A 25,107-nucleotide genomic window follows, 5' to 3' on the forward strand; every position below is an offset into this window, starting at 1 on the left:
CATAATATTGTAAGTATAGAGTTTACCTCTCTATGTAATGTACTGAAGTAGCAAATATCTTTGTATTTAAAAAGTCTAAATTGAAAGGTAAGGCAAAATTTAGTCTTTTTTTGAGTTGTTTGTTGAATATGACTACACCTCATTGTTCAGAACCCTTTGGGACATTTTCTTTAAGTTTGTGTCTCAGAGAATATTTTGGTAGTAAGGCTTTTCTTCTGCAGTTGCAAAGCATTCAGGCGATATTCTTCCTGGGCCAACAGCCAGAAGACACGAAAGCAAATGGCAATGCCCTTTTCCGCTCAGAATTTATATTTATAATCCCCTTCCTGAGACTCTCCAGCTATTTTAATATTCTACTCTCATCTTTCCATACCAACAGAACTGCCTCCATACTGAGGCTCCCAGTGTAGAGGTGGGTGGAGAAAAGAGAGAGAGAGAGAGTATGGGGGAGGGAGAGAGTCGTGTGGGGGGGCGGGGCACAAGAGAGAGAGACACAGAAAGGGAAAGGGAAAAGAAAAAGACAAGAAAAGGGATCTCATCAATAATCTTTTATCTTTTGCACTGCAGCTCAAAATCAAGTCTGATTTTGCCCTGGTTGCAAACTCATAGCTGAAATTATTTTTCATCACTAAGCAGAGAGTTATCTGGGCAATTTTTCTCCCTAGAGACAATTTTGTGTGTGTGTGTGCCTGATATTCTGGTAGAGGGAACAAGGAAGATCGTAATCTTAATGCAACATGTAATAGAATAAATTTTTTCCTGCTGATAATCTAAAGAACTCATATATATTTTGATGTGAGAAATGAAGCTAGAGTAGATGGAAATCAAATGGCTGGAGATACTGTGACTAGCCTTTAATCCTCCATTTTCTTGACCTGGAGGATGTTTTTATTTGGGGCATAGCCTCGGGGTTCTCCAGCTGGGCTTTGTGTTTCATTTAATGCAGCTCAGTCAGAAAGACAAGCCATCACGAATACATGATGAGTGCTCTTTCAAACTGTCTTTTTATTATGGAGCTGCCCATTTATAAAGGCACATCTTCATTTCCTTCTTTCCCAGCCTCCTTCAGACTTCTCTTAAATATCACCTTTTCTAGGAAGCTTACATGACCACCCAATTGAAAATCACGAACCCTCCCATCATGGCTTCACCTCGCTCTTTTTTCCCTTGGTTTTAGGACTTATCACCATCCGTCAAGGTTGAATGTTTTGGTCTATTTTATTCATTGCTGTATCTCCAGTGATTAGAACCTAGCATTTAGTAAGTCCTTAAAAGTATTTGTTGAATTAATGTATGGTAGCTTCAACTTATTGAATTATTACTATATATCATGAACTGTGGTAAATTATATCCATATAATGCCTTTAACATTTACAATGACCCTGCAGCATAGACCATATTATCCCTAATTTAGAGATATGTAAAGGGCAGAGATATTAACAAATTTGCATATTTCCATTGAATACTAAATTTGAGTCCAATTTTGTCTCTTTATAGCCTCTAACTTTTCCTTTTTTTTTTTTTCCTTTTTAATCCAATGACCTTGGATTTTAAGCAAAAAGGCAACATTACTCTGCTATCTCATTAACTATATCCTTGAAATTCAGGAAATTAAGAAAAGTTGTCTGGACAATATGGACTCCACTCTTTCCATATTGAAATGGGAAACCAAGTTCTGTTCATGGACCTGGAGCTGAAGAATGAATTCTAAAAACTTGTAAACATACAGGCAAAGTTAATTTTAAAGGATAGAGATACAAAACTCTAAGCACAGACACTGAGAAGGGGTGAAGCACCCCAAAAGGTGCAGAGAACGGTAGTTTATATCTTTATTAGAATTGACCTGTTTGTTTTTGGTTGGTTCGGGGCCAGATGCATGTAATTTCTGACCAGTTTATATGTCGCAGTATCTAGTTTGTCATTTTTATGGCTTTCTTTTGGTTCCCAGTTTCTCAGTTTCCCCAGACATTGTGTTGCCATCCCTCGACCTGTTCTCAAGACTCCAGACCATCATTTAGGGACCAGATGTATGTTTATGAGTTAATGGTCCACCTGGAGTTTTTTTCCCTTGATAAACTGAACAGCAGTTAATGATTGTCTTGTCCTGGGTCTGAATGTATTATGACCCTCCAGACCAGGGAAGCATTCTTCTGAATGCCTAGAAACTGGAACAAAGAGTTTAGCTTTAGGTTAAAGAAGTGAGATGCTTACTTGAGAAGACAAAAAATGAAATTAAAAAAAGGGAACTGAGGTCTCAAAGTCCTATACTGTCTAACAATTTCTGCCTGAGTATTTTTGAACTTTTTCTTTAAGTTCCACTATCAGAGGTTTCAATTATATATCCCTCTTCAAATATAGGCATGATGTGTTTAAAATATGGCCCATATGAAAGCAAGATATAATCACAAAAATATCTGACTGTAAAATTAAGTGAAACACTCAACGTAGGTCAGAAAGGAGACATGTGAAGTCATTCTAAAGTTGTGGCTGATTTGATGGACAGGGTAATACAAAGGAAAGAGATTTGCAAAAGACAATTTAAAAATTTTAGTTTTCATTTAACTTTCCAAATCAAAAAGCATATTCTATTTGATAGAAAGTAACACAGGAGTGAACAGAAGAGAAAAAACGAAAAACAAAAACCACAAACCAGGCTAATAGAAAATAATTTTTGATTCATGCCAACACATGTTAGGATTTCCTAACTTTGTTCAAGCTTCACTTATTGATAAACTGAGAAAATCAGTTAACCTCATCATAAAATGCCAAGACTCCAAAATCATTGATTTGCTTTGGTAGACACAAAATGAGGTGAGGGTGAGAGAGAAAGAAAAAGAAAACAAAGGAAGATTGTATATGGGAATAAAGTTGCTTAATCACTATAATTTTCCATTTGTCACAGGAAACTTTGCAGATTTTGTTCCAAAACTAGAAACCCACAGTAAGGTTTTATCTAACTAACTGAAACAGCTACTGGCCTAAAAGCTTAGGATGTCAACAATAAGTAGTCTACAATTGTCAGAATCATCATTAAGCAATAAGAGATCATATTAGAACAGAGATTGACCATAAAATGAACAATGAAATGTTCATTATTTTATTGTTCATCAACAATAAAATGAATAAAGTATTGCTTTATCCCCTTTAAACGTGGTCTTCTGGACCTGACAGTTAAGATTCCCAGAAGGCTTTGTTATACACAATAAAAGCAGCAGGCTGCTGGCTTCCACATTTCTTCTGTTTACCCCTGAATTTGCTGAGAATTTCTGAATTATTTGATTGAGTCACTTCTAGCTACCTTCCCCCATTCTTTCAGCATGTTAATTTGGCTTGTGTGCTCTTTTTTAAAAATTAATTATTTTTGCTGCACTGGGTCTTCATTGGGGTACACGGGCTTTCTCTAACTGCATTGTGTGGAGGCTTCTCTCTAGCTGTGGTGCATGGGCTTTTCATTGTGGTGGCTTCTCTTGTTGCGGAACTTGGGCTCCAGAGCGCATAGGTTTCTGTAGTTACAGCATGAGGGCTCAGCTGCCCCAGGACATGTGGAATCTTAGTTCTTGAACCAGGGATCAAACCCATGTCCCCTGCACTGGAAGACATATTTGTAACCACTGGACCACCAGGCAAGTCCAGCGTGTTGTGTGCTCTTTAAAAACATTTATAGGGTGCTTAATATCTAATATTGGAACACATTCATATTATTATGGCCCCTGCTCAGAAGGATTCAGTTGAGAAAGAACAAATGATCTTCTTCCTTTTTTTCCCCCATTGTTTGAATCTCTTACTGCTGGCTAATGGTACTTCCCTGATAGCTCAGTTGGTAAAATAATCAGCCTGCAATGCGGGAGACCCTAGTTTGATCCCTGTTGGGAAGATCTGCTGGAGAAGGGATAGGCTATCCACTCCAGTATTCTTGGGCTTCCGTTGTGGCTCAGCTGGTAAAAATCTGCCTCCAATGAGGGAGACCTGGGTTCAATTCCCAGGTTGGGAAGATCCCCTGGAGAAAGGAAAGGCTGCCCATTCCAGTATTCTGGCCTGGAGAATTCCATGGACTGTATAGTCCATGGGGTCACAAAGAGTCAGACACAGCTGAGTGATTTTCACTTTCACTTTCATGGCACTATAGTCTGTTGACCCTTCATATGCCTTTCAGTGATTGATGATCAAAGTTGCTCAGTTGCTCAAACTAGCATTTGAGTCCTTGATACCCTTTAACAAACTCATTGGAATCAAGCCTTTGCTTGTTTTACTTAATTTTACAGTAAGATATTTTTCGTGATTATATCTTGCTTTCATATGGGCCATATTTTAAACACATCATGCCTATATTTGAAGAGGGACATATAACTGAAATCTCTGGCAGTGGAACTTAAGGAAGAATTAAAAGGTTTCAGATTGATCGGGCCAGCTTTGGAGAAAACTGTCACATAGATTTCCTCATTCTCCACTTTAGTTTCCTTCCCCTACTTCCTCCCTACCCTCATCCCCACCCACTGCCATCGCCAGCACCTGAGACATTCATTATACCATTAGACAACTCTCTTTTCCTAGTCAGGCGTCTTTTGTTCCTGATTTATCTTCCTCATCTCCTTCTTCCAGCCTGCTCAGTCTTATGACCTATGCTTTTTTTTCATCTGCCATATCTAACCTTGGAAAGGTTCTGTTAATGCCATTTATGCCAAAATGTTAAAGACCAGTGTCATTTTCATATGCTAGTCTTGCCAGCACATAAGTATTTTAGTGAAGGTCAACATCATAACTAAGAGAATAAAAGTTCAAAACTTAATTTGGAGGCATTAGTAATAGGGAAAGAAGAGAGATTTTTAAAAAGAAGGACTCAATGATAACAATAAAAATAATGAACAGCTAACATTTATTAGGTGCCAACTCTCTTTTGCAGTGTGCTTTATGTGCATTGCCTCATTTAATCCTCACACCCAATAAATTATGTACTATCATTATTGCTGTTTTTCCGATGAGGAAAATACAGTTTGGAGAGAGAAAGCAAACAGCTGAAGGTCGTAATATCAAGTCAGTGGATCAGACAGAGGTGGAATTCAAGTCTATCCAATTTACCACAGTCTCTCTCACATCATCACCTATAGGCTAAAGTTTCATCAGGGCAGGTGTTTATTTGCTCCTCTTATCATTTGCCTAGTGTAGTGCCTGGCACACAGTAAAATAATCAATGAATCACGGGTACATGAGTGAATGAATAAATACCTATTTTGCCATAACCTCCTTTCCATTTACTTGTCTGGAATCACCTCTTTCTTGGAGGCCCTGCCTTACCTACACATTCTAAAACCCTAAATTGCCAGCAGTCCTGTATATACAATTCCACTTCCTGTCCTCTGCCTGTAATTCCCATTTCCCCAAAAGTCCCCAGGCTAACTGTGTTACTTACCCTGTAACACAGAGCTCAAGAGTGGTCTGCCATGCAGCTTTCCATCTCTCTGGCCTCTTGTCTTATCCTTTCCATCACCATTTCCTTCCTTCTTCCCTCCATGGCCCAAACCAAGCCAGGGTTCTTTCCATGTCCGTCTCTTCTACGAGAACATGATGTTTTTGAGGGCACATGTCTCATACAATTTTTTATCCTTCTTTTATACCTGATATATTTTATATGATTCTGATCTAGCCTAATTTATCAATTCTACAGCATATTTTTTCATATTTTAATATCACAGATTGGTATATATCTTCCAGTTGGTGAAATCTTACAATTATAATTGACAGAGTTGTTTTTACTTTATGACTTAGTGATATAAAAGAAGGGTTATTTTTATCCTATAATCAATAGCATCTTAGATTTTACTGTAATACAGTCAGTCAGTCAGTCCAGTCACTCAGTCGTGTCTGACTCTTTGGGACCCCATGAACCGCAGCTTGCCAGGCCTCCCTGTCCATCACTAGCTCCCAAGTTCACCCAAACCCATGTCCATTGATTTGGTGATGCCATCCAACCATCTCATCCTCTGTCATCCCTTCTTCTCCTGCCCTCAATCTTTCCCAGCATCAGGGTCTTTTCAAATGAGTCAGCTCTTTGCAACAGGTGGCCAAAGTATTGGAGTTTCAGCTTCAGCATCAGTCCTTCCAATGAACACCCAGGACTGATCTCCTTTAGGATGGACTGGTTGGATCTCCTTACAGTCCAAGGGACTCTCAAGAGTCTTCTCCAACACCACAGTTCAAAAGCATCAATTCTTTGGTGCTTAGCTTTCTTTATAGTCCAACTCTCACATCCATACATGACTAATGGAAAAACCATAGCCTTGACTAGATGGACATTTATTGACAAAGTAATGTCTCTGCATTTTAATATGCTGTCTAGGTTGGTCATAACTTTCCTTCCAAGGAGTAAGCGTCTTTTAATTTCATGCCTACAATCACCATCTGCAGTGATTTTGAAGCCCAAAAAAATAAAGTCTCTGACTGTTTCCATTATTTCCCCATCTATTTGCAATGAAGTGATGGGACCAGATGCCATCATCTTAGTTTTCTGAATGTTGAATTTTAAGCCAACTTTTTCACTCTCCTCTTTCACCTTCATCAAGAGGCCCTTTAGTTCTTCTTTGCTTTCTGCCATAAGGGTGGTGTCATCTGCATATCTGAGGTTATTGATATTTCTCCCGGCAATCTTGATACCAGCTTGTGCTTCCTCCAGCCCAGCGTTTCTCATGATGTACTCTGCATATAAATTAAATTAGCAGGGTGACAGTATACAGCCTTGATGTACTCCTTTTCCTATTTGGAACCAGTCTGTTGTTCCATGTCCAGTTCTAACTGTTGCTTCCTGACCTGCATATAGGTTTCTCAAGAGACAGGTCAGGTGGTCTGGTATTCCCATCTCTTTCAGAATTTTCCACAGTTTTCTGCAATCCACACAGTCAAAGGCTTTGGCATAGTCAATAAAGCAGAAATAGATGTTTTTCTGGAACTCTCTTGCTTTTTCCATGATCCAGCAGATGTTGGCAATTTGGTCTCTGATTCCTCTGCCTTTTCTAAAACCAGCTTGAGTATCTGGAAGTTCATGGTTCATCTATTGCTGAAGCCTGACTTGGAGAATTTTGAGCTTTACTTTACTAGCGTGTGAGATGAGTGCAATTGTGTAGTACAATAAAAGTTATTAAATACAGTTTACCACTTCTGTTTCAATGACTACACTAAAGCCTTTGACTGTGTGGATCACAACAAACTGTGGAAAATTCTTAAGGATATGGGAATACCAGACCACCTGATCTGCTCTTGAGAAACCTATATGCAGGTCAGGAAGCAACAGTTAGAACTGGACATGGAACAATAGACTAGTTCCAAATAGGAAAAGGAGTACATCAAGGCTGTATATTGTCACCCTGCTTATTTAACTTATATGCAGAGTACATCATGTAAAATGCAGGACTGGATGAAGCACAAGCTGGAATCAAGATTGCCGGGAGAAATAACAATAACCTCAGATATGCACATAACACAACCCTAATGGCAGAAATGAAGAGGAACTAAAGAGCCTCTTGATGAAAATGAAAGAGGAGAGTGAAAAAGCTGGCTTAAAACGCGACATTCAAAAGACTAAGATCATGACATCTGGTCCCATCACTTCATGGCAAATAGATGGAGAAACAATGAAACAGTGTCAGACTTTATTTTTCTGGGCTCCAAAATCACTGCAGATGGTGACTGCAGTCATGAAATTAAAAGACACTTGCTCCTTGGAAGAAAAGCTATGACCAACCTAGACAGCATATTAAAAAACAGAGACATTACTTTGCCAGAAAACGTCTATATAGTTAAAGCTATTTTTTTTCCCTCCAGTAGTCATGTATGGATGTGAGAGTTGCACCATAAAGAAAGCTGAGTGCTGAAGAATTGATGCTTTTGAACTGTGGTGTTGGAGAAGGCTCTTGAGAGTCCTTTGGACTGCAAGGAGATCCAACCAGTCCATTCTGAAGGAAATCAGTCCTGAATATTCTTTGGAAGGACTGATGCTGAAGGTGAAACTCCAATACTTTGCCCTGACTCATTTGAAAAGACCCTGATGCTGGGAAAGATTGAAGGTGGGAGGAGAACGGGACAACAGAGGATGAGATGGTTGGATGGCATCACTGACTCAATGGATATGAGTTTGATCAAGCTCCAGGCGATGGTGAAGGACAGGGAAGCCTGGTGTGCTGCCGACCATGGGTTCACCAAGAGTTGGACATGACTGAGTGACTGAACAACAACAACAACATGAATGAATGAAAGGCAATCATAACCCTCCTCAAAACACATTTTTAACCTAGTTGTTCTTCATCATAGACACCGTGTCAGGGCAACAGCTGAGTATTCTTCTTTATTTATGCTGGACTTTCCTAGAGATAGTAAAGTAGTTGAAATTGTTCTTTTCTATTCTATTCTATTCTTTTCTTTCTGGGCCAAGGTGAACTGTTCTATATGCTTTTCTTCAGGTGAAATTGATCTTCAAATTCTCTCCAAAGTGCAAGCTCAGTACCCAGGAGTTCATATCATCAATGAAGTTGTTGAACCAAGTGCTGAACAAATCACCAAGTACAAAGGTACTTGTAACCCACGATGTGTGTGTGTGCGCATTCAGTTGCTTATGGTGCTGTATATCAAATCCTATTCTGAAAGGCTTGTCATCCCACATGCATCCCTTCAGTCACTAACAACATGGTGACTGTGGTACATTCTTTGTAAGCTTATTGAGAGAAGAACCTAATTACTTTTTTGGCAGGCATGACTTAAACACCTCAGAATATAAATAGTAACTAGAATACTGTCTCTCCATCCATCCCCTGGTCATCAACCATTATTTTTGATGTTTATTTTAGAGACAGTCATTAATTCATTCAGAGATATTTAAACAGAAACCTTACCCTAAAAGCTTATGTGTAATTGGTAACAGCAAGAATCAGCAAACTTTTCTCTGAAAAGGGCCAAATAGTAAGTATTTTAGACTTAGGCCACCTATTCAGTCACTAAGTCGTGTCTGACTCTGTGATCCCATGGACTTCAGCACACCAGGCTCCTCTGTCCTCCACTGTCTCCCAGAGTTTGCTCAAATTTGTGTCCACTGAGTTGGTGATGCTATCTAACCATCTAATCCACATGATCCCTGTCACAACTAATTAGCTCTGCCACTGAACACCAAAGGCAGCCAGAGACAATCCATGAACTAATATGTGTGGCTATGTCACAATAAAATTTTACTTGTAAACATTCAATTTGAATTTTATATCATTTTTACCTATCATGAAGTATTATTCTTCTTTTGATTTTGTTCAACCATTTAACAGTTTAATGGCACAAAATATGAAGGACAGGAGCATGAAGTCGGGAAGAAGAGTAATGTATATTTTTAGCTTGCAGTCTATTTAAAAATAGGTAGTAAGACAGATATGGTCCATGCCACAGTTTACTGATTCCTGAGTTATAGAATCATATCACCTGTTTTATGTAAATTCTCCATTGATAAAATCCACCAGTTTTTTTCTCATTAACACTTGAGATAATGTGCCTATACACAGCTTTCTTGGTGACTCAGTGGTAAAGTATCCTCCTGCAGTGCAGGAGAAGCAGATTCAATCCCTGGGTCAGGAAGATCCCCTGGAGAAGGGAATGGCAACCTGCTCCAGTTTTCTTGCCTGGGAAACCCCATGGACAGAGGAGCCTGGTGGGCTACAGTCCATGGTATCGCATAAGAGTTGGATGTGACTTAGCAACTAAACAACAACAATATTGCCTGTGTCTGATCAGTATTCTCATAATTATTTTTTATTGGCTCTTTAGTTATCTCTAATTTCATTTAATGCTAGAGGAAAAACTAGGATGAACTCTCGGGTCTTCTGGAGCTGCATAAAAAAGAAAAATGTGCTTTATATCTGTTGTGTATATAATATTGATTGCATTAAAATTCTAAATGGAAATGGGTTCCAAATTTGCAATTAAAATTGATGGTGAGCTACCTTTTCTCCATATTTTAGAGCTTGTAGCCAAGACATCAAACCTTGAGAACATAAAGTTTGCTTGGCATAAGGAGACATCATCTGAATATCAAAATAGAATGATGGAGAAAAAAGAACTTCAGAGGTGGGACTTTATTCATATGATTCAGGTAGGAAATATTTATTGTTATATACTCTCAGAAAAAAAAGATTCTTCAGAAATATTTCAGAGTGCTTAATATTCTAACTTCTAAAAGATAAATGAAAATCTGATTTCTGATTTTATAAGTGAACATTATCTGTCCAAACTGAGAATGGACCAACATCCCAGAGTTTTTCTGAATCCACTTGCTTTTGCCTTCTGTTCATGACCTGGCTATTGTGTATGCGACAAAGGGGCAGGCTGGATGATTCCTCAGGTCAACAAAGTTTTACTGACATCAGTCTTTCTGCCAGAATTTATTTCCGTGGTCCAGCACTAATAGTGTATTTCTTAGAAATACAATAGTGTATTTCTTGTAAAGGGAGTGACTCTTCAGCAGATGATATGGGGACATATTTCCAGAGGTCACTGATGTATCTGAATAGCATATAGGTGTATAGGCTTTGGGTGTTGGCTACCATTAGAAGATGTACATGTTTTAGAAAAACCATGATGAACAAGATGCTTTTTGCTTTCTATAGTCTACAAATACAGTCATCCCAAAGGAATAAACTTTTTTGTAGACATTTTAAAAATTGAAATATAACTGATTTACAATGCTGTGCCAATCTCTGCTGTATAGCAAAGTGACTCACTTATACACCTATAGACATTCTTATTTTTATATTCTTTTCCATTGTGGTTTATCACAGGATATTGAATATAGTTCTGTGCTATATGTTTGGACCTTGTTGATTATCAGTTCTAAATGTATTAATAATAGCCTGTATCTACCACCCCCAAACTCCCACTCCATCCCTGTCCCTCCCCACCTCCCCCTTGGCAACCACAAGTCTGGTGTCTATGTCTATGAGTCTCTTTCTGTTTTGTAGCCAGGTTTATTTGTACCGTATTTTAGATTCCACATGTAAGTGATGTTATATGGTATTTGTCTTTCTCTTTCTGACCTACTTCAGTTAGTATGATAATTTCTAGGTCCATCCATGTTGCTGTAAACGGCATTCAGTTCAGTTTAGTCACTCAGTCGTGTCCGATTCTTTGAGACTCCATGAATCGCAGCACGCCAGGCCTCCCTGTCCATCACCAACTCCTGGAGTTCACTCAGACTCACGTCCATCGAGTCAGTGATGCCATCCAGCCATCTCATCCTCTGTTGTCCCCTTCTCCTCCTGCCCCCAATCCCTACCAGCATCAGAGCCTTTTCCAATAAGTCAACTCTTCGCATGAGGTGGCCAAAGTACTGGAGTTTCAGCTTTAGCATCAGTCCTTCCAAAGAAATCCCAGGGCTGATCTCCTTTAGGATGGACTGGTTGGATCTCCTTGCAGTCCAAGGGACTCTCAAGAGTCTTCTCCAACACCACAGTTCAAAAGCATCAATTCTCTGGTGCTCAGCCTTCTTCACAGTCCAACTCTCACATCCATACGTGACCACAGGAAAAACCATAGCCTTTGAGCAGCATTCTACAGTATATATGTACCACATCTTCTTTATCCATTTGTCTGTTGATAGACATTTACATTATTTCCATGTTTTAGCTGGTGTAAACAGTGCTACTGTGAATGTAGGGGTGCATGTATCTTTTTGAATTATGGCTTTGTCCAGGTATATTCCCAGGAATGGGACTGTTGGATCATATGGTAACTCTATCTTTAGTTTTCTAAGGAACCTACATATTTTTCATAGTGGTTGTATCAACAGTGTAGGGGGATCCCTTTTCTCCACACCCTCTCCATACTTGTTTTTTGCAGAATTTTTAATGATGGTCATTTTGACTAGTGTGAAGTGGTAACTCATTGTAGTTTTGATTTGCATTTCTCTAATAATTATTGATGCTGAGCATCTTTTCATGTACCTAATGGTCATCTGTATGTCTTCTTTGGAGAAATATCTGTTAAAATATTCTGCCCAGTTTTTGATTGGGTTGTGCTTTCTGTTTTTGAGTTGTATGAACTGTTTGTATATTTTAGAGGTTAAGCCAAAAGGAATAGGCTTCTAAAAATTACAGGAAGAAATTACTTCAGGGTTGGCATATCTAGGCAATTCTACATCTTTGCTTTCTTAGCAGACACAATCCTTTAACTATAAGGGAGTGCTTCTAACATTGCCCAGCAAACCTAAGACGTTTCTCTACTAGACTTACTTTTCTATCTTCTCATATAGTTGGCCCTTGCACAACACAGATTTGAATTATGTGGGTTCATTTGTATGCTAATTTTTTCTATTTAATTTTTTTTTTCTTTGACCACATCACAGGGCTTGTGAGAGCTTTGTTGCCCAACCAGGGATTGAACCCATGCTGCCTGTAATGGAAGCACTGAGTCCAAACCACTGGACCTTCCCTGGATTTTTTCAGCAGTAAATGCTGCATGACTGGATGTGGAACTCCAGAAACAGAGAAAATGCATATGTTATATGTGAATTTTTGACTACACAGAAAGTTGGTACCTAATCCCTGCCTTGTCCAAGGCTCAACTGTATAACTATTTCATACCTTCATCTCTCTCCTTACAACTCCTGTAATCCCTTCTTTGCCACTGGTTTCCAACTGATAACTTCCCTTCCTACTCTATAGTGAAAAGAGAAATGATCAGGTAGAAAATCATCTTTTACCCACCACATTTATAGAGATGCACCTGTACCCACCATTTCTTTCTTTCTTCTTATTACAAAAGCCTCCCAGGAATCCTCTTGTACTGTCGGTGGGAATGTAAACTGATATAGCCACTGTGGAGAACAGTATCGCGGTTCCTCAAAACAACTAAAAATAGAACTATCATGCTGTGCTTAGTTGCCCAGTCACATCCGACTCTGCGACCCTGTAGACTGCAGCCAGCCAGGCTCCTCTGTCCAGGGGGAGAATATTCCATGTATTCTCCCCACAACCCACTCCAGTGTTCTCCAGGCAAGAATACTGGGGTAGGTTGCCATGCCCTCCTGCAGGGGATCTTCCCAACCCAGGGATTGAACTCAGGTCTCCCGCATTACAGGTGGATTCTTTACCATCTGAGCCACCAGGAAACCCTGAGAATACTGGGATGGGTAGCTTATCCCTTCTCTAGAGGATCTTCTCAACCCAAGAATCAAACTGGGATTTCTTGCATTGCACGTGAATTCTTTACCAACTGAACTACCAGGGAAGCCCAGAACTACCATATGACTCAGCAATTGCACTACTGGGCATATACCCAGAGAAAACCATAATTCAGAAAAATACATGCACCCCAGCGTTCATAGCAGCACCATAGAGACAGAGGTGTTGAGAACAAATATATGAACACCAAGGGGAAAAGGGGTGGGTGGGATGAATTGGGAGATTGGGATTGACACATGTACACTACTGATACTATGTATAAAAGCTAACTAATGAAACCTACTGTATAGCGCAGGGAACTCTACTTAATACACCGTGGTGACCTGAATAGGAAGGAAATCTGAAAGGGAGGGCATATATGTATATGTATGTCTGATTGATTTTGCTGTACAGTAGAAACTAACACAACACTGTAAAGCAACTATACTCCAAAAAAAGTTAATTCAAAAAACAACAAAAGCCTCCCTTTATCAAAAGCCAATCCCTTCACATATGCACTGAATCCCATTCCTCACTTGCTATAAAATGTTGCAGCTTCAGAGATCATTCTCATTTCTCTCCAAACCTCCACATTTGTTCTTTCTTTCTTATCTCTGCTTCCTCTGCACTACTACTGCCTTCCTCTCTGTCTACTCTGCATTTTTGTTATGTCTCTGTCTCCTCATTTTTCCTTACAGTCCTAACATTCTCATGGCATCTTTCAACTTAATATTCATAGTCAACTGCAGAGAATCTGTGTCTTTTAGATCAATTTTCAGAGCATCTGCTATGATCGACCTCCTCTTTTTGAGCTAGGTCATGTCAAGGATTATTAGCGATCTTGTGGACTAGCTGCATCTGGGTGCCTGTCTATGTGGTCCCTGTGGTGAACAGCATGGAGTGACATGATACTAAATATGGCCTCTGAGACCACACAGACCATGTGCAGGTCCCTTGCATTTCATTAATTCATGTGAGGGAGGCATAGCTCAGGTTATTTTTGCTTTATGCAATAAATTTTATCATGTGTGTGTACATGCTCAGTCATGCTCAACTCTTTGTGATCCCATAGAGCCTGCCATGCTCCTCTGTCCATGGAATTTTCCAGGGAAAAATACTGGAGAGGGTTGTCATTTCCTACTCCAGGGTATCTTCCCAACCCAGGGACTGAACCCATGTCCCTTGCATCTCCTCCATTGGCAGGTGGATTCTTTACCACTGCACCACCTGGGAAGCCCATAAAAAATTGAATAAAATATTGAATTTTTGTCTAAAAGAGTAGAAGATGAGACATAAAAAATAAGTGTCTATGTGGGGTAGATTCCAGGGCTATAAGCCCTCAGGGGAAAATTTCCATTGCCCATGTATAATTCCAGGCTCTATCTGTGTTAGGTGGAAAGACCTCTCCCTGCAATTCACCAGAGATCATTCAGAGTTATTTAAAATGAATGGACTGACACCTATCCCCTTGTGATGATGCTGCAACCTTAGGCTTTATCCAGTTCATTTTCCTAGAGAATCTGTCAACATCAAAGCTTGCCGCATTTTCTGTGATTTAAAAAAAAAGCATTGGTGAGCATATGGTAAAGCTAGTGCAAAGGGCTTAATTTTGAAGCAACGTTCCATGAAATGGAATGTTTTTATGGTGCCAGCACCATTTTCTCCCAGAAGAACTATAATTCACAAAATATAGAGAAAGCACAGAATCAATGCCCCCATGTGGAGTAGAGACTGTCTGAAGCTATAAATGTTTGTGTTACTGAAGCCAGAAAGAGCAAATTTTAAACTATTTGATTCTTGTTGAGTAAATACCAGTTTCCCCTATCCCCAAATATTTTCTCTCATTATTATTCTATCTCTCCATATAACGTCTTTAACTTCTAAATTTCTTACGTGTTTTGTTGAGTAAAAACCCACTCAACTTGAAAATCAAATCTTCTAGTGAGTATCTAGTCTGAGCAACAAAGACATTGACATAGAAAAGTGCCTCAGTTCTCTTTTCCTTCATTTCTAGATGCTGTATTATGTTAAAGACATCCCAGCTACCCTGAAATTCTTCCATAGTCTCTTAGCTACCAATGCTAAGATTCTCATTATTATTGTGTCAGGTAAGTTATTTTCCTTCCACCTACATTTTAAAAAACCAATAGTTCATGTGTTTGAAGGCTGATGGTATATTTCATCTTCATTATGAAATTCTTGACCTGGCTTATGGTCATAGTCAATTAATTAACACAGTATTAGGAAAGTCCTTCAAACTTTCAATTTAGGATTTCCAGTGGAAATAAATATCTGTTTCTTCTTCCTCTTGAGAAAGTATATCTTTGTTGTCCATATATACATTATTTTTTATATAACATAGAGCAAATACAACTGATAGGAATTCTTTAGAGGAGACTAAAAATAGAAAATATTTCTATGTACCTCCTTTTTGTCCCTTAAATGTCTCTTTCCCTTCTGTGATGTTTAAGTAAAGGTTGAAATATTTGTGACACTGTCATATTTGATTAATTTGCATTTCTAGAGTCACTGTCAATGTTGCTCATTATAGGTTTTCTCAAATAACTATCAAAAATAGCTAGTGATTCTCTTGTTTGGTTTTGCGTTGTTGTGTTATTTTCCAACGACAGCATTTGATCATACTTTGTTTCCAGTGATACAATTATGACACAGAGAACCTAAATAAACAGATTAGCAAATAAAACACTGACACTGTTGAATTCATTAATTCACTCCTTCATTCAGCAGTCTTTACGGATTGTTCACACAGTGCTATTCTGGTTGACTCTAGATATACAGCAGCTTCTATCTTCCTAAATTTATATCAGACCCCATAATCAAAAACCACGTCATAAAATTCATTTATTCCTAAATATGAGGAATGGCTTTAAGGATCGCAAACACAGTTGTTGCCTATAATCCTAGCTTTGAATTTATGTGGGATTTTGGCAAATGAAAGTTCCTGTACACAACCTCTTCTGCAAGGGAACATTTGATATACTATTTTTATCTCAGGTTTGTTAAAAATACTCATTTATGTGAGAAAGTTCTAACTTCCCATTTAGGAGGGCTTATGTAAACTGGATTTTTCCCACTAACCTCTCTCCAAATGAGGACACTTGGATAAAGCACTTTGAACATTTAGGAATACAGAAGTGAATTTAGTTATCGACACTGAGTTGATAACTCAGTCTATTCTTGATAATCTGTATCAATAATACAGAAAGTGTTGCAGACAGAAATAACAGTTCATCCAGCAGTCATATATGTCTGATTTTAGAATATATTCCACATCAAATGAAGATCCACTTTATTTATATTTAGTTTATCCTTAAATATTTTCAGAAGTTACGTATTTGAGTGTCAGAAGGCAGCTCTCTTGTGAATATATACCTACTAATAAGAAAAAACCAGCCTAAGGTTTACAAAGTAGCATGAGTAGTCTACAAGCAACTGAGAATTGACTTGGTGCTCTTATGGATACAGTATTTTGCTGGCTACATCATGAATACAGTTACTAGAAACAAAAACCATTTCAGTTCAGTTCAGTCTCTCAGTCGTGTCCGACTCTTTGCGACCCCATGGATCACAGCACACCAGGCCTCCCTGTCCATCACCAACTCCTGGACTTCACTCAGACTCACGTCCATCAAGTCAGTGATGCCATCCAGCCATCTCATCCTCTGTCATCCCCTTCTCCTCCTGCCCCCAATCCCTCCCAGCATCAGAGTCTTTTCCAATGAGTCAGCTCTTCGCATGAGGTGGCCAAAGTACTGGAGTTTCAGCTTTAGCATCATTCCCTCCAAAGAAGTCCCAGGGCTGATCTCCTTCAGAATGGACTGGTTGGATCTCCTTGCAGTCCAAGGGACTCTCAAGAGTAATTCTTCGGCGCTCAGCCTTCTTCACAGTCCAACTCTCACATCCATACATGACCACAAGAAAAACCATAGCCTTGACTAGACCCTTTAGCTTTCATCAAAAAAGTATTCTGAGTCAAAAATTATTCACTCTGCATTTGATGGTAGGAATATTTTACTAACTTTTTCAGTATAGAGCTTACACTTCTTCATGACTGCACACAGTGTGGGAGGCAGGTGTCAGAGAGAGGAAAATATTGTTAACAGATAATCCTTTTAGCTCAGTGCTTTTCCTAAGATACCAACTCTTCACTTTCCCCTTTCACCCCTTCTTACTCGTTACATAGAGCAGATTAACTCCCCTTTGCTCTTCCTCTCTGACCTAGATAAACCTGTTCACCTATAAACCTATCTTAACAATAATGTATTTCTCTGAGAAAAATTGTATCAGCCCCTTGGTGTAAGGAAGTAGCTGAAGTTTCCCTTTTTAAAAAGAGCAGTAATTGCTTTATTGCATTAAAAAAGCTGATACAAGTATATATGGGTCAGCTTTTAGAAAAATAAATTATGGTCAATTTCCAACAGTGAAAACAAATTTAGTCACAAGAAGATTTGTCTTATATCACTGTCAATTAACATGTATAGAATTGATCCACATTGTCATTAGTAACTTTTTCATTTCACAGTATCACTACAAATCCCTATGAGCCAGACCAGTCTGCTAACCTGTGGATAGTAGACAGGTGTGACGAAACTCCCCAGGTCATCTGAGATGCCTGATCAACTTCCTATCTCACTCCTATTTAATAAAACCCATTATTCTAAACTGCCTTCTCAGCCCAAACTATAATTCTTGAAACCCCATTCTCCATACTTGCCCAATGAAAACATGCCTTAAACTTGACTATTACCTTAAAACTTGGAAGACCTACACCAAAATGGTTCACACAAGGCTCTGTTTTTACTCAGGTTGTTGAGGTCACTTTGTAAATGGAATTTGGTCATTATTACCTAGAAGTGGCTCTGGCTTGGTGGTAAAGAATCTGCCTGCCAATGCAGGAGACCCAGGTTCAATATTGGGTTGAGGAGATCCCTTGGAAAAGGAAATGACAACCCACTCCAGTATTCTTGCCAGGGAAATCCTATGGACAAGAGGAGCCTGAGGGCTACAGTTCATGGGGTGGCAAGAGAGTCAGACACGGCTTGGTGACTAAACAACAACAGCCTAGAAGTGAAGAAGCTTGTTTGCATATTTCCTTTGTTTCAGCAATATTGTCATCCATAGCCTCATGGCAATATAGCAACTGAGTGCTCCTTGCAAACAGACTCAGAGAAGCCTAGCACTAGTTACTCAATTAAATTTCCATGAGTACTCAGCGAGCTAGTATCTCAGCAAGGCACATAGTGGTATGTCTGGATTAACATGTTGCTCTAAAGGTCATCTTAAATATGCTCCATAGCTAAGGTTTCTTCCTGTCTATCCCAGTTGACAGTGATCTATGACTGAACTGATGTGTTGTCTGAGTAAACTAAATTACTCAGTTATTCGAGTACCATATGGAAACCCATTTTTTGCAATTTATTCGATTGTAAGATAATGAAATATGGGATCTGTTTCTAGATTTAATTATGCAGGGCACCTAGCTTGGTTAAGGTGACAGGTGCATTCAGCATATTCAAAATATAGCTTGTAGTCTTGGTCTCAGGCTGTCTGAACAGGATAGCTATTGTGCAGATTTGGTTCATTCATCTTTTATTGAGCTCCTCTAATCCATCATTAGGTAGACATAAATTTGAGCCAACTCTAGGAGATAGTGGAGGACAGAGGAGCCTGGCATGCTACAGTCCATGAGGTCACATAGGAGTTGTCCATGACTTAATGACTGAACAATAACAGTTCATCACTGCTAGGCTCTGAGGTTGCAAAGATGACTATTACTCCTCCTCTGCCTTTGATAGACTCCTAAGCCAATGGAAGATTGAGAGGTGTAAACACTTTCAGTAGTGTGCTAATTTCCTATCAGAGGCAACTGGGGAGTTTTTAAGGAGAGTTCCTGGAGAGCAGGGGTTCTGTTCTCTAGTCCCAGATTTTTGCAAAACCCTTGGCACATAGAAGAACACACCCAGTGAATGTATTTGAATTGAAAAATGAAAGTGTTAGTAGCTAAGTAGTGTCTGACTCATTTGTGACTCCATGGACTGTAGCCCACCAGGCTCCTCTGTCCATGGGATATCCCAAGCAAGAATACTGGAGTGGGTAGCCATTCCCTTCTCCAGGGGATCTTCCCAACCCAGAGGTCGAAATGAATAATTATTATTTCTTCTTTACAATATCCTAACTATAACCGATTCTGAATGTCCATCCAAAAAAAAGAGAGAGACCATGTTTTAGCTAAAATTTACTACATGATAGACATGGAATCAGGGAATATAGAGAGTGCTAGAGAATTGAAGATGGATTTAATAAAAAGGAATAAAAGGCTCAATAAAGAAGATACACATATTCACACACAAACAGTGCGTGCTGAAAGAGGCATACAAAAGCACAGAAGAGTAGGCAAGTGAAACTAATTAGGAAAAGGAAGAGAAATTATATTCAGAATTAAATGACAGTGTTTTACTGGTCAGCCTATTTGAATATATGGTGCTTGAGGGAACAGAAGCTTTGCTCTGGTTCCAAAGAACCCACTGAAGAATTAGCCCATATGAGTAAACAGTCATTTATTTATAACAGAAGTTTCTGATTATAGAGATTAAAGATCTGATTTGGGGATGAAAAAGAAGAGAAATAAGAAGAGGTAGACTCTTAAAATGAGTATCCCACACTAAAATAAAGTCAGTGGCACGTTTTTCTGCAAATACAGTAGCCAGACATTAGTTGAGAGAGTTGCTATTAATAATTAAAATGCAACTTATCTGGTTAAGGGAGATCAGTGACGTTTTCTTTCCTGACCTCTCCTTATTTGACTAAGGAAGGAGGCAAATTGTAGTGTGTTATTTTTAATACAGTGTGTGGGGGGAAAGGACCTGGTTTATATCATGTTGAATACAAAAGTAACACCATATGTTGTGCCCACTGAGAGCCATTATGATAATTTATCAGTCAGAAAGTGTCTAATTGCTCAGCTTAGAAATGGCACTGAGTCACCAAACACTGACACCAACAAATGCTCTGCAATTAGTGTTTGGTTCTTTTCTCTCTGCCAGGTTTAAAAAATAATAATGATAATGCTAACAGAGCTCCTCCTCAACCACTGAAATATTTATTTTCTTATAAAGTCTTATTTGTAGGCAAATTCTTATTTGGGCAGACAATCACTGTCTTTGGAATGAAAAATTTTTTTAATACATACTCATGACCCTGATTTTTTTTCATTGAACTGAGGTTTCTTATTTTTTAATTTTTCTGCTTCATTCCAATTCTAGCTTCTCCTAAAGCTTACCCTGAAGTTATCACTCTCTTCTGGAATATTAGTGGAACATAAGACCACCCTTAATGCACTGTATTCACTGTATATTTAACAGCCCAGTATTACATGCTTATATTAGAAGGTCCATAAAATTCTCTTTTGTTTTAATTTTTATTATTATTATTATAGATTTTTGAATAGCAAGTTTGTTTTTTTCACAGTCTCAAGGCTACAACCAGTGGAAATATCCAATTAATTCCATTTAATGTTCATTTATTTTCTAAGTACATATTACACATCTGCTATGTGCTTACCATTGTGCAATGATTTACTTCAATTATATTATTTAATATTCGCAGTTGCAACAAGTATAGTTATCTCTGTCTTATAGATAAGAAACCAGAGGTTCTGAAAGACTGAATAACAAACCTCATGTCATTCGTGAAGAGTCAGAGGAACAATCCAACCTCTCTCTCCCTCAGATTCTGTATCTCTTAGCTGCTACCCTGGGCCAGATTTTCAATTAAATACATCATACACTGCTAATATACCCTCTAAAGCTGGGGACAAAATTTGTAAACTCAACTGAGGTGTTGCAGTCCAAGGCAGCATCTTGTAAGTGTACAGACCTGAGAGGCTATCTCATCTTTGGTTTGAGCAAACTATCATTGTATTTGCTGTGCTCTTTCTTCTATTTCAGTTTTTACTCAGACCCTCTCCTCTGAACCAGACTAACATAAACAATTGCCTTCCTCTTATCACAACCTGAATGGCCAAGAGATAGCTCAGCTTTTATACTTCCAAAATAAGATGCCTGCTAACACATTGAAAAATGTTCCTCCCTCATTCTTCCCATTTTTAATGGCAGTTCTCTCTTTTCAGATGCTTGGGCCAAAATCACTGCGGTCATCATTGATTCTTTTCTTTCTTGCACTATCCAAATTGTTATTGCTAACAATATACAAGTCATTAGCAAATGGCATTGGCTCTAGGAGTGTAATATATAATGTGTGTGTGTGTGTGTGTGTGTGTGTGTATGAAGCAACCGTTTCTCATTATTTCCAATCTTGCTGTTTCAACTTACCATCATCTATCACCCAGATTTTTGCAGTAGCTTTCTTACTGTTCTTCCTGCTTCTGTCCTTATGCCCTTGTTCTCATCTGTGTGGCCAGAGTGACCTTAAGAAAATGTAAATCAGGTCAAGTCACTCTAATGCTGTGTCATCTGATATGTAAGTCATAGTTGGCTATTGAAAGTGAAATGAATTAAAATGAAATAGCACTTAAAATTCATTTCCTTAGTCAGACTAGCCATAGTTCATGCATTCCAGAACCATAAAGTGGTTAGTGGCTACCATATTGGACAATGCAAATTTGGAACATGTCCAAGAGTCCATAACAATCTATTAGACAGCACTACAATGACTTCCTATCTTTTCCTATATGATTAAGCACCCAATCCACTCCTCACCATCACCCAACCTCATCTCTTTCCATTCTCCCCTTGGTTCAATTCCAATCTCACTAGCTCCCTGGCTAGTTCTTAATGTGCCAAGCATGTCCCTGCTTCAGGTCCTTTGCAGTTGCTCTTCTCTCTACCTGGAGTAACCTTCCCCCTGATAGATTACTACATATATATGTGCCTTGCTGTCATGTCTCTGCTCAAATGTTACATTATTAGAGAGAATGTCTGTGACCATCCTATATAAAGCAGCAATCCATCCAGCTCTTTGATCCCCCTTATCTCTTGCTTAGATTTGTTTTTCATTAGCACTTTGCACCATGTGATGTATAACTTATTTATTTAACTTTCCCACCAACCCCTTGCACTCCTTGAATTGAGCTACAAAAGTCTTTTTAGCTTTTTAAATGGACTTTTTAAACGGACTGCTCTATTCCAAGCATCTAATGTACTGCTTGCAGAGTAGGTAAGTGAAAAGAAGAATAACTGAAAGCATGAATGTTTTTCTGTTGCACAGGAGCCAGCAGCTGGCAAAAGCTATGGGAAAAGTATGGATCTCGCTTACCCCGGAATGACCTCTGCCAGTATGTCACATCGTCTGACCTCACTCAGATGCTGGATAAGTTGGGGATTAAATACGAGTATTATGACCTTCTGTCCACCATGGACATATCTGACTGTTTTATTGATGGCAATGAAAATGGAGACCTGCTTTGGGATTTTTTGACAGAAACCTGCAATTTTAATACAACAGCACCACCTGATCTCAAAGCAGAAATTATGAAAGATCTGCAAAAGCCTGAATTCAGTATAAAGAAAGAGGGAAAGGTTCTTTTCAATAACAGTCTGAGTTTCATAGTGGTTGAGGCATAAATACACATCATGAGAATGTTAAAAAACTATAATTTGAACGATGTTGGTCATTCATTTGTGTATTAAAATTATAAATATATGTCATAACGTATATCTTCTCTTCTACAGAAGATAGGATATATATATATATATGTAGATATATATCTATCTCTATATATAGAGATATAAATATATCTCTAATGTATATCTTCTACATATCTTCTCATATGTAAAACCTAGAAAGTTTTAAGACATTCTTGGACTTTCATATAGAATCATATATGACACTGCTGGTCTTATCTCTCCTATAGGTAAAGAGAGGACATGGGCTACATACCAAGTAATCTGAAAAATGAGACAACTAGGTTTCAGGGGGCTTACTGACAATAAAATTGACTCCATTTATTAACTGTGATGGAATTTGCTAGAATACTAATAAAATATGTGCTATTCAACTGAAGCGACTTAGCAGCAGCAGCAGTAAAATATATGCCTACTGATACATTAGACATTAAGAAAGCATATGTTTATTGACTTTCCCCTTTTGTAAAGAAGTATTTGTCTCTATACATTTCTTTGCTATAGTTTCTATCCTTATCTTTAGTGATTACTAAAAGTAAAAGCACTTAGGATGTTACAAAACTAACGCTGTCATGTGCTGTCATTTCCTTCTATTTTGGTTTCTCTTTTAACTTTGTTTATGATGTTGCAGTGTTTTGTTTTTAGATATACTGAAGTTTTCTTTATTAATTCAAATTTAGTTGTTTTTTTTTTTAATTTCTGGATTTCTGAAAAATTTTAAAAGGCCTTCTAAATCCAAGGTCTTAAAATAGTAACATATTTTATCAAAATGATTGTATAATTTCACTGTATAAAAGTCTTTGATCTGTTTGAAGTTTACATAAAGAGTTGAGAACAAAGTGATTTTTCACAAAAATAAAACCATCTATATCAACACAGTTGACAAAAAACAACGCCACTTACTTAAAATAAATCTTTTATCATTTACTAAATTCCTAGAAAATATTTGACTCTATTTCAATACTTCATAGTTCCTTCTATGACAAAGATCTCCTCTAAGAGCAAGAATCATCTTTAACAGTAAGATTTCAGAGAATTTTTGAAAAGTTTTTGATAACCTTTAGTTGGTTAATCCAGTGCTATCAGAATTTAGCTTTGAAAGGATTCCTAAAGTAGCTGAATGTTACCAGCTCCCAGAGAAAATTAAAACCTTGGTAGTATGATTTGGTTTCATGGTATAAAATAGATTCTTTAATTTTATATGCAAATTTAGTCTAAAGATTAATTAATTATATTATTGAAGATCAGTAGTAGCCTGAATATTGCATGTAAACCTATTAGATATGGGCTCCATATCATGGCTCAGTGGTAAAGAATCTGCCTGCAATGTAGGAGACACTTGATCCTTGGGTCAGGAAGATTCCCTGGAGAAGGAAATGGCAACGCACATCAGTATTCTTGACGGGAGAATGCCATGGACAGAAGAGCCTGGCAGGCTATAGTCCATGGGATTGCAAAAGATTTGGATACAACTTAGTGACTGAACAGCAACAACTAATTTAATAATAAACATCTGTCATTCTTTAAAAAAAAAAAAGCATACCTCTTAAGTAATTGAGTAATTTTATAATTAATAAATTATAAAAAACTTAGATATTTAAAGTAAGTTTCAAAGAATGCTCAAACTACCGCACAATTGCACCCATCTCACACTCTAGTAAAGTAATGCTCAAAATTCTCCAAGCCAGGCTTCAGCAGTGTGTGAACCGTGAAATTCCTGATATTCAAACTGGTTTTAGAAAAGGCAGAGGAACCAGAGATCAAATTGCCAACGTCCACTGGATCACGGAAAAAGCAAGAGAGTTCCAGAAAAATATCTATTTCTGCTTTATTGACTATGCCAAAGCCTTTGACTGTGTGGATCACAATAAACTGGAAAATTCTTCAAGAGATGGGAATACCAGACCACCTGACCTGCCTCTTGAGAAATTTGTATGCAGGTCAGGAAGCAACAGTTAGAACTGGACATGGAACAACAGACTGGTTCCAAATAGGAAAAGGAGTTCATCAAGGCTGTATATTGTCACCCTGCTTATTTAACTTATATGCAGAGTACATCATGAGAAACGCTGGACTGGAAGAAACACAAGCTGGAATCAAGATTGCCGGGAGAAATATCAATAACCTCAGATATTCAGATGACACCACCCTTATGGCAGAAAGTGAAGAGGAACTCAAAAGCCTCTTGATGAAAGTGAAAGTGGAGAGTGAAAAAGTTGGCTTAAAGCTCAACATTCAGAAAACGAAGATCATGGCATCTGGTCCCA

General features: G+C 38.3%; 1 protein-coding gene and 1 long non-coding RNA gene across 3 annotated transcripts in view; one reads left to right on the forward strand and one right to left on the reverse strand.

Moving 5' to 3' along the window:
- The window catches only part of HNMT (histamine N-methyltransferase), a 41,085-nt gene extending 17,313 nt beyond the window's left edge, over nucleotides 1-23,772 (forward strand). Inside the window, exons 3-6 of one of the 2 annotated variants that reach the window (XM_086368052.1) lie at nucleotides 8,448-8,555; nucleotides 9,984-10,114; nucleotides 15,193-15,286; nucleotides 22,425-23,772. In XM_086368052.1, the coding sequence (XP_086224178.1) occupies nucleotides 8,448-8,555; nucleotides 9,984-10,114; nucleotides 15,193-15,286; nucleotides 22,425-22,780 (689 nt within the window). In that variant the 3' untranslated portion in view covers nucleotides 22,781-23,772. The remainder of the gene's footprint in view (nucleotides 1-8,447; nucleotides 8,556-9,983; nucleotides 10,115-15,192; nucleotides 15,287-22,424) is intronic. The other variant, XM_086368060.1, reaches the window with a different exon arrangement.
- The window catches only part of LOC147378263 (uncharacterized), a 223,278-nt gene that overhangs the window by 99,214 nt on the left and 98,957 nt on the right, over nucleotides 1-25,107 (reverse strand). The gene's annotated exons all lie outside the window — the stretch shown is intronic.

Source organism: Bos grunniens, chromosome 2 (genome assembly GCF_055505025.1).
Source record: "Bos grunniens cultivar Pamir isolate PY7600 chromosome 2, Bosgru_T2T1.0, whole genome shotgun sequence".
Lineage (NCBI taxonomy): Eukaryota > Metazoa > Chordata > Mammalia > Artiodactyla > Bovidae > Bos > Bos grunniens.